Genomic DNA, 10114 nt, shown 5'->3' on the forward strand with positions numbered 1-10114 from the left:
ATTTATAGGATTGCCCACAACTGCCCGTAGCTCTTGCCACATATCTATGCTGCAAAGGGTTAGGGTTAGCATAGGTTCCAGATGGCCACAGATGGGTCAATGCAAACACCTCTCAAGGCCCAACTGGGCATTGTGTAGAGATGCACATCCCGCATGTTGATTGGTTGATCCATCGTCCTGTTCTGTGCTTTGCTGTTCAAGTGCTCCCTAGTCAAAATGTTAACATTTGCAGATGTATGAATGCAACAACTGTGCAGCCGTCTACGAATGACCGATGTGGATGTTCCCTCATGTGCAGTGCCAGAGAAGCCTGCTTGACGCTTAACCTTTTAACCAGATTGAGCCATTTACAGAATTTAGATTAATAGTGAAGGATTACAGAGCTTCATGTTCAGGTGTACTTTTGTTCTGGAATATTGTGAGACAGTTTTGGTCTGCTATGATTGCTATGTTGGAAAATTGAAGCAAAAACGGTGTCATTGAGAATCCTTGGTGGAAAGGTGAAATAAATCTCTTCCCTGAAGTGTTGTGAGAAGTTATGTCAACTCCTTTTCTTCTCTCTCTTCAGCAAAATGTGGTGAATACCCAGTGTGGCTATGATGTCAGAAATATGGTGAGTATTTCCTAATTCTCCCTTTCCTTCCCTTCCCTCATTCCTCACATCCTTTCATCATCCTAGTGTTCTGTAGAACAGAAGCCCACAAACCTTTGGGCACCAGGGACCAGTTCCGTGGAGTGAGGGTTTTTCCGTGGACCGGAGGGGGCATGGTTTTGTGTTCTGCCTACGTCCCACAGATGAGGCTTTGCTTGTTTGTGCAGACTGGCCTGCCATGGACTGGTGCTGGTTCACGGATTAGGAACCCCTGCTGTAGAAGATAGGGGATTTTGGGTGGAAAAAAAGAATAAAGCAAATGATTAGCCAATGAAACATGCCCCCAACAACCTGGGTCCTCGTTTTACCTACTTCGGAAGGATGGAAAGCTTGAGCCCAGTGAGATTTGAACTGCAGAATTATAGGCAGCTGGCAGTCAGCAGAAGTAGCCTGCAGTATTTCATTCTAAACACTGTGCCACCGCGGCTCTAAAGCATGGAAGACTTCTTACCTCCAGGCTGGTGTGGTTCCTTTGTGCAGCTGGTGAACTGAAGCAGCATTAGAGGCCTGTAGTGTTTTAACAGATTTGTTCCTTGAACCTTGTGTTTCTCAGAATGGATAAATCGCCATTTTGTTTAGAGCTTTGGCTGCCCTGTAAGGATCAAGTTGACTTTCAGATTGCTCCCTCCGGTGTTTAATTTTGAGAAATACACAATATATTTTTTTGTCTTGTCCCTTATGGATGAATGGGTAGCTTTTCCTCCAGGTCCTCTTTATTTATCACAGTAAACTGGCATGGTGCCTAGTTCAATCCCACACCAAAATCCAATTGTTCTCAGCCTTGTTTTCTGTCTGGCAATCACCGATTTTCCTCCTGATGTTCAGATTCTGCAGGACGGTTTGGTTGAGTCAAAAAATATTTAGGGTGATGATGTTGGTGGAAGAAAGAGATGCCCTCCAGGGTTGCCCACAAAACATCTGCATGAATGGTTCTTCGTGTCCACATCCGCTCAATTCAATTCAGTTCATTTCTGTCTGTCTGATAATTGTTGGTAGCAATTTGGAGGAATTTTGCTGAGTAACGCACATATCCATCGCATTGATGACATTTGCTGACCAAAGGGCCCAAATATGAGGTTTACTTGGCTGAAATTAGCTTTTCTAGGAAAATCATTGTAAGCATTTTATTAAGCAAAGCAGATTGTTTCCTGTTCTTGTTCTTTGAGTCTTCTTTTTATTGGAAAAAAAAAATGAATGTCACCTCATTGGTTGTTTGTTTCACATCTAATTCTCCTTACAGTTATTCATTTAGTGATCATTTAAAGTTGCAACATGGCTGAAAAAGGTGACTTACAATTGGTCCTCAGACTTAAAATTGTGTCAGCATCCCCATGGTCACATGATCAAAATCCAGGCGATGGCAACTGGCACGAATATATTATGGTTGTAGCATCCCGGGGTCACATGATTGGCATTTGCAAACTTCCCAACTGTCTTCTGACAAGCAAAGTGAATGAGGGAAGCCAGATTTGCTTAATAACTTCACATTTCCCTAAGTGCAGTGATTTCCTTAACAGCCATAGCAAAAATGGTTGTGAAATCTCACTTAACAAGTGCCTTGCTTAACAATGGTTCCAATTATGGTCATAAGTCAAGGACTACCTGTATTTTTGGCAACATCACAGAAATGGTTTGCCATTGTCTTCAGGGATTTTTCAACCAACCAACCAACCAACCAACCAACCAACCAACCTACTAACTAACCAATCTACCTACCTACATACCAACCAACCAACCAACCTACCAACCAACCAATCGACTAACCAACCAACTGACTGACTGACCGACCAACCAACCTACCAACCAACCAACCAACAAAAACAATCTAAATAAATAAAATAAAAACTTCTCTTGTTCTGGAATTTTTTTGGTAGGTCTCCATCCAAGTACTAATCTTCCTTTCGGTCCTCCATCTCACCCATCTCCATTTCTTCTTTTAGCCTTCATCGAATTGGAATGAACGAATCTTCATGAGGGGCTGCATCACTGCTCTGCTAACCTGGCTGCCCAGAAATATTTATATTGTTGCAGGCGTCTTTGTTGCGATTTCATTATTGCAGGTGAGTGACTGCAGGCTACATATTTAATTTATGCATTTCCCAACTTGTCAAGGATTGACCCCCATTCCCATCATCTGTAAGAGATGGTCTGCAACACATTTCATTACAAACGAGTTTGAGCTGAAAACTTCACAACATGTCCTGTTTTGTAGGCCAAATGGGCTTTGGGGGGATCATTTTCTAACATTATTTTGAGAATGAAAGAGGCCTTAGAAAGTGAACCTGCTGTGAAGTTTTGTCCTGAACAGAGTTTGAAGCCTGATACCAGTAATTTGAACGCCACTACAATTTGTATATTTCTTACAGAGGGACACCAAGTTAGAGATGTAACGATGTCATTCAAAGATGCTGTATTTTATCTAAAGTGCAGTGCAATGTAGAATGAGGAAGTATACAGCTCTTCCTTTTTTTTATACTTCTTTTGCTACTGATGAATTATTGGCCATAGTAAAAGCCAGGTTGAGAGAACTGAGCTGCATGCTGCTTTGGAAAACTTCTATATATTAGACTGCAAAGGCTAAAACCTTTTCTAAGGCTATGACTCTGAGAAAATCGACAGATTTTTTCTGATCTTACTAGAAGTGTTTTGAGCTCAGAATATTTCTAGTGGGGTTAGAACATCCTGCTTGAGGTTTGAAAACAGGTTATTCTGAATTCTGCTTGTTTTGCACACATCTGTAACAAGGCCTGTCCAGAAGGCATCTCTCAATTCTTCAATTCTTCTTCAAACCTATCACAGTCCCTCCTTTCATCTCTAAAAGCTTGAGAAGAAGACAGCAGAGGAGTATGGAAACACCCCACTATATCATTTAAAGTTGGAGAAATATCATCGCCAGTTTCAGAAATACCAGGACAGAGGTTCAGCCAGAATGTCTTTCTTTAGAACCTGGTCCCAAAGGTGTTTTATTCCAAAAAGGCAACTGGACTTTCTTGGTTTCTTTTTCCTTTGATAATGTTTTGCTTATCATCCAAGAAGTTTCTTCAATTTGAAAGTGGAACATTTTGAATTCAAAACACTTTATGTTCCCTGAAACCAGAGGTGGTATTCAGCCAATTTGCACCGGTTCAGGCGAACCGTTAGTGGAAATTTGGCGTAGTTCGCCGAACTGGTACTGACCTCTGTTTGGTCATGCCCCCAAACCGCTTGCCCGGTCCCTGCTCGCTCACCCTGCCCGCCCACTTGATGCTCGCCCTGCCTGCCTGCCCACCTTGCCCCATCCTGCCCCACCCCGCCCAGCCACTACTTGCAGAATCTAACCCCTCACTGCTGCTGGCAAAGGTAAGGCTGAAGGGCATGGGCCAGTGGGTGGGCAGGGGAGGGAGAGCTGGCGGAGGGGTGATACCAGCGGTGGGTGGCACGGGGAGGGAGGGGAGTATGTGGGAGATCGCGGCATTGGAGCTCTTCCCGTGTGTTTCCCCCAGCCTGCAAGGGAAGCACGTGGGAGATCCTAGCTGCAGTTTACTTGTGAGCAACATTGGCCAGGAGAGGCATGAAGAAAGGCCAATGGTGCTCACGAATAAACTGAGGCTCATAAGGGGGGTCGAGCCTCACCGCTCACAACAGCTTCACCTTTGGACATTGCTGGCAGCTGCTTCCTGCGTCAGGAGGTCTGTGCTCTTCTCGCTGCTGCTCGGCTTCGATGCGCAGAGACAGGACGCGGCAGTTTTTTCACCGCCTTCGAGCTGCAGGCGGCGAGCAGCAGAGCGAGTAAGTCAGTGATCTGCCGGATGCCTCTAATCTGCAGTTTACTTGTGAGCACGTTTACTAGTGAGCATGGTGCTCATGAGTAAACTGCAGAGTAGATGCAGCCGGCAGATTGCTGGCTTATTCGCTGTGCTGCTCGCTGCCTGCAGCTTGAAGGCAACGAAAAATCTGCCGCCTCCTGCCTCCGTGCATTGAGGAGGCCAAGCAGCAGTGAGAAGAGCACGGACCTCCCGATGCAGGAAGCGGCTGCCAGTGAAGGTGGCACAGGTGAAGAAGTGAGTGGGGAGGCTTGAACCCCTTAGGAGCCGTGAAGCACTCGCTGCCCCTCTGACACCCGCCAAGCCTCCTCCCACCACGTTTCTCTTTCTCCTCACCAGAAGTGCTCACAAGTGACAAAACATCTGTTATTTTTGGGGATACTGCAGGATTGCCCCAATCTGGTCTTCAGTACCTGGCTCGTCAGCCTCTGGACGTCAGATTCCCACCACCCAGCACCAGTTCAGAGGTTCCTTCCTCCGCCCCTACCCCCATGGACAGAGGGAGAAAGAGAGAGAAGAGAGGGGGGAAGGGAAAGAGAGACAGACATAGAGAGAGAAGGGGGAGGAAAAGGGAGAAGAGACAGGGGAAGGGAAAGAGAGACAGACACAGAGAGGGGAGAGGGAAAGAGAAGAGAGGGGGAAGGGAAAGAGAGAACAGACACAGAGAGAGGGGGAAAGAGAGAGACAAGATACAGAGAAAGATGAGAGAGAGATGAGAGGAGAGGAGGAGAGAGAAAGAGAGGGAGAGATGAGAGAGATAGGGAGAAAGAAAGAGATGAGAGAGAAAGAGAGGAGATGACAGAGAGGGAGAAAGAGGAGAGGGAGAGAGGGAGAAAAGAGAGAGATAGAGAGAGAGATACCTGTTTAAAAGAAAATAGAAAAATAGCTCTTTGAGTGTTTAGGGTTGCAGACCCCTGATTTAGGCAAACACCATAGTCGTTAAGTGAACCTTGTGGTCATTAAGCGAACACTGTTGTTAAACAAGTCCATTTTCCCCAATGGGCATTTTTAAATGGAAACCAGGAGGAATTGTTGGAAACTGGCAAAAACATAGAAAACCTCAGTCACATGACTCTGTGGGATGTTGTAACTGGTCATGTGTGCGTGTGTATGTGCATGGCTGTCAAAACTCTAAAAACAGATCAAGTAGTTGTGGGGAGATCAGTCGTAAATTTGAACACTTGCTAAGCAACTGGCCATTAAGCGAGGACCACTTGTATTTGGTTTGCCTTAAGGGTTCAGAGCTGTATGGAATCTGGTTTCCTTTGACCCTTTGGGGGATTGCAAAAGGTCCGGAATGCAGGAATCCTCGTACGGGGAACTAGGATCGTGACCACCAAGCCACACCCACCAGTCACATGACCACCAAGCTACGCCCACCCAGTCATGACCACCAAGCCACGCCCACCAAACAAGCCACACCCACAGAACCGGTAGTAAAAAAAATTTGAATACCACCACTGCCTGAAACCACATGAAATATTGATTAAGTGCCATCAGGTCTGTGTTGACTTAGCAACCACATAGACAGATTTTTTACATCACCAAACCTTTGGGCACCAGGGACCAGTTCTGTGGAGAGAGGATGGGGCTGCGCTTGTTTCTGGCATACCATGGACCAGTGCTGGTCCTAGACCCCTGTTCTACATGACAATCTGCCCCTAGCTTGATCCTTCAAATCTTCTATGGTGCACCAATCACCACTGAAACAGAGTCCGTCCACCCTATTGCTGCTGCTGCTGCTGCTGCTGCTGCTGCTGCTGCTGCTGCTGCTGCTGCTGCTGCTGCTCCTCCTCCTCCTCCTCCTCCTCCTCCTCCTCCTCCTCCTCCTCCTCCTCCTCCTTCTTCTTCTTCTTCTTCTTCTTCTTCTCCTCCTCCTCCTCCTCCTCTTCCTCCTCCTCCTCCTCCTCCTCCTCCTCCTCCTTCTCCCTCCCCCTCCTTCTTTTCCTCTTCCTACTTTTTCCTGTTCCTCTTCCCACCTTTCCAAGCATCAGAGCCTTCTCCAGAGAACTAGGTCTTTGACTAACATCTCCAAGGTACAATAATTTTAGGCTGATCATTCATGCCTTGTGGACATGAAAGAGCCAACAAGATAATATTGGTTTCTGTCATTATTTGGGGAAATATGTGAAATCACTTATCTACTCTAAATTGGACTTCTCTCTCTCCCCTTCCCCCCCCCCATTTTTCATTAGATATTTGGGATTTTCCTGGCTAAGACGCTGATTTCTGATATTGATGCAGTGAAGTCCGGCTTTTATTTACCAAGATAAAAACTATCCACAAAGACCAATTGATCTTCATTCTTTGTACCACGATTGTAAAGGGAAACGAAAGGAAGCCGGAGGCTTAGAAAACATTGAATTCATCTAGAACTTAAAGCCACTATATGTCTTTGGTTAAAATGCTGGATGGCCTCCTGCTCTAATTTTTGTGAATTGTTTTTCAACATTGTTTTGTTTGAAGGAGACACATTCACCTCCAGCCTTCCTCTGCATGCTGATGGGTGAAGACCAGGGCGTGCAACCCCAACCTCCTCTTAGTGATGTCCGTATCAGGACCACTGTCTCTATTTTCTTTTTTCCTCCTTTTTCTTTACAATATTTTGAAATTAGAATGTTACATTCCAAATGTTGATCAGTGCCTAGAAAAAAAAAAGAAGTCGCACGATGCCAAATAATTATATCTTAAGGGTGTGGAGATGGGAGAGAAAGGCCTGTAAGATTATGCTGATACTGAAAACACGTTCAGGGAATATTGTGCATGTTGACAAATGGAAGTATATTGTTTGTGAGTTTTTACATGGAAGCCATGTATGTAGAGTTGTATGGATGGGTGGGATGAACAATTCCTGATCTTCCTTAACCCTTTGGTTGGACCTCATGCATAGAGAAGATGGGTGTTTTCCTCTTGTGGAACAGTTCCAATTAATCCATTTGAGATGGAATGAGATCTGGAGAGGACACTGGCTTTGCTTCAGAAGGAACTCTCATCAGATTGAAAATCTTTACCTAAGTGGATTTATAAAAACAAACAAACAAATGCTATTCTTTTCATTCTCTGGTGTCGAGACTGGATTCTCGTCATTTCTTTATTTTAGACTTTTGTAAAATTGGTCTTGTTATTTATAGAGGTTTGGAAAAGAGAATGTATTGTTCTGCAGCATAGCTAACATTGCAGGAAGTGATTACACATGATACAAAATCACATTCACTGACTGTCATTGCTAAATTTAATGAAGTATAGTTCTAAAAAAAAAGTCACACATAGAACTGAAATACGTTCTATTTCCCTCCCTCTCTATGATAGCATTTAAAACTGGTTTTCCTAAATATTAAGGAAAAATTGGATGCATTTAAACATTCAAATGTGTTGAGAGGAGAAAACAACACAGAATGCCTTATGTATAGTTCACTTTTCTTCTGTGGATAGTTGGAGTACTTAGACTTATTGGACATTAGCTCAACCTGAAAAAAGGGTCTACAACACGTCTTTGGAGCTTGGAACACATAAACCATGCATGATGTCTTCAACGGCTTATTTAATTTCATATTTACTGCTTCTCTGAAAGCTGAACTGCCTATAAATACTGGAAGGCCTTCAGATATGAAAGCTGAGTGTCATCCTGCCCAGGCTATTGTAAATTAAACAGGAGTTTAATTTTCTGTGGTCCTTCAGGTTTTACTGAACTAGCTTTTCCAAGTTCTTTGGAGAAGGTAGCCCAGTGGGGCTTGTAGCTCAACAACAGGGCATCTTCTAATAATGGTCAAAGCCTGCAGGTTGGAAATTTGAGGACTTGCAGGTTCAAGATGAAGGGCAGATCCAACTTAGAAGACAATGATCTGGCACATATCAGACAAAAATTTTGTTTTCTGAAAATGTGAAGAATACAGTTGAGTCTTATGGAACGTGCACTATTTTTTCCAGGAAACTAATCTGTGATTGTCATGGGCATTGATGACTGGAGCTTTTACACCTTAGAGGGTTCTTCAGTAATTTCAGTTTATATTCCTCTAAAATACAGCTTTGGGACAATGTAGTCAATTATGTATTTCAGGGATTATTAGAATAATTTCACAGTACGTCATTTAGCCAATACACACTTACTTGGGAGAGAGTCTTATTAACTAGATGTATTTCCATATGGGCATTTAGAGGATTACACTGGACATGAAACACTTTGACTACTTTAAGAAAATATCTAAGCATTAAAGCTGATTAGCTACAATTGGACTGATGTCTTCAGATTGGTTCAGGTTTCTAATTCAGTTTAGAAAACTGAGTTACGTTTATTATTAGATGTAGTCTTTTAAGTGTAGATCTGGTCTTGATTTGGAGGCATTCGATTCAACAATTTACATTGCCTTTCCAATTTGATTTGACCACCATATACTATTTAATACTGCAGTATCAAATCAACTATAAGGTTTTACAAAGCCTTAGTAAGATCACACCTCGAGTACTGTATCCTGTTGTGGTCACCACAATATAAAAAAGTTGTTGAGACTTTGGAAAGAGTGCAGAGAAGAGCAACAAGGATAATTAGGGGTCTGGAAGCTAAAATATGAAGAACAGTTACAGGAATTGGATATGTGTAGTCTAATGAAAAGTACAAACATCTCTTTCACATCAACATCAGAACTGTTTGTACATTCAGCCCTAAATTTTAACAAGCATCAATGATTCTGAATGAATTTGTGATAACATATTTTGTATCCAACATCCTGATTTCTCCAATTCAGCAAAGTGTGATCCTGTTTATCATTACAACTTCAGTAGTAATTCAAGGCAACAGTGAGAAGAGAATGCATGAAACATACAAAGAATGATTGGAGGAACTGGGTATGTAGTCTAGTAAAAAGAAGGACAAGGGATGACATGATAGCAGTGTTTCAATACTTGAAGAACTGCCACAAGGAAGAGGAGGCCAACTTATTTACCAAAGCACCTGAAGGCAAGAGAAGAAACAATGGATGGAAACTAATCAAGGAGAGAAGCAACCTAGAACTAAGGATAAATTTCTTAATAGTGACAGCAATTAACCAATGGAAAGGCTTGCCTTCGGAAGTTGTGGGTTTTGAAAGTTGTGGCTTTCAAAAAAAGAGTGGACAACCATTTATCTGAAATGGTATCTGAAAAGGGTCTCCTGCAGGGGGGTTGGACTAGAAGACTCCAAGGTCCCTTCCAACTCTGTTATTCTATGTTCTATTTATGTGTAAGTCTCCATGTTGAGTATTTGCATACCACTACAAAAATGTATGTTTGAGTGTCCTTTGAAAATTATTAGGGTGCCAAAGTGCATAATGTGGCTTGAATTTTACAACTTTTCATTGTGGTTGGTTTTTCAGGAATGCAACTTTCATAATCTGACACCGTATGAAGCTTGAATTTGTATAATTTTATATATATTTAAAGCTATTCAGTTCCATAAAAATGCACTGTTTATACAATTCTCTTGTCTAAAATAGATCTTTTCTCTGCTAGAAAAGAGGAGAGAGAGAGAGGGAGAAAGAGAGGAGAGGGAGAAAAGAGAGAGACAAAGAGAGAGATCTGTTTAAAAGAAAATAGAAAAATGGCTCTTTGAGTGTTTAGGGTTGCAGACCCCTGAGTTAGGCAAACACCATGGTCATTAAGTCAACCTTGTGGTCATTAAGTGATC

The 10114-nt window shown here is 42.9% G+C and overlaps 1 protein-coding gene across 6 annotated transcripts in view; it reads left to right on the forward strand.

Annotated features, from left to right (window-relative positions):
• TSPAN14 (tetraspanin 14) overlaps nt 1–9905 on the forward strand; it is a 132211-nt gene extending 122306 nt beyond the window's left edge. For all 6 annotated transcript variants that reach the window (XM_034434740.3, XM_060685525.2, XM_087872340.1 and 3 more), the window contains 3 exons: nt 569–613; nt 2593–2712; nt 6651–9905. In XM_034434740.3, the coding sequence (XP_034290631.1) occupies nt 569–613; nt 2593–2712; nt 6651–6728 (243 nt within the window). In that variant the 3' untranslated portion in view covers nt 6729–9905. The remainder of the gene's footprint in view (nt 1–568; nt 614–2592; nt 2713–6650) is intronic.
• Nucleotides 9906–10114: the final 209 nt, after the last annotated feature.

This window comes from Pantherophis guttatus, chromosome 6 (assembly GCF_059756535.1).
Source record: "Pantherophis guttatus breed Tessera chromosome 6, ASM5975653v1, whole genome shotgun sequence".
NCBI lineage: Eukaryota > Metazoa > Chordata > Lepidosauria > Squamata > Colubridae > Pantherophis > Pantherophis guttatus.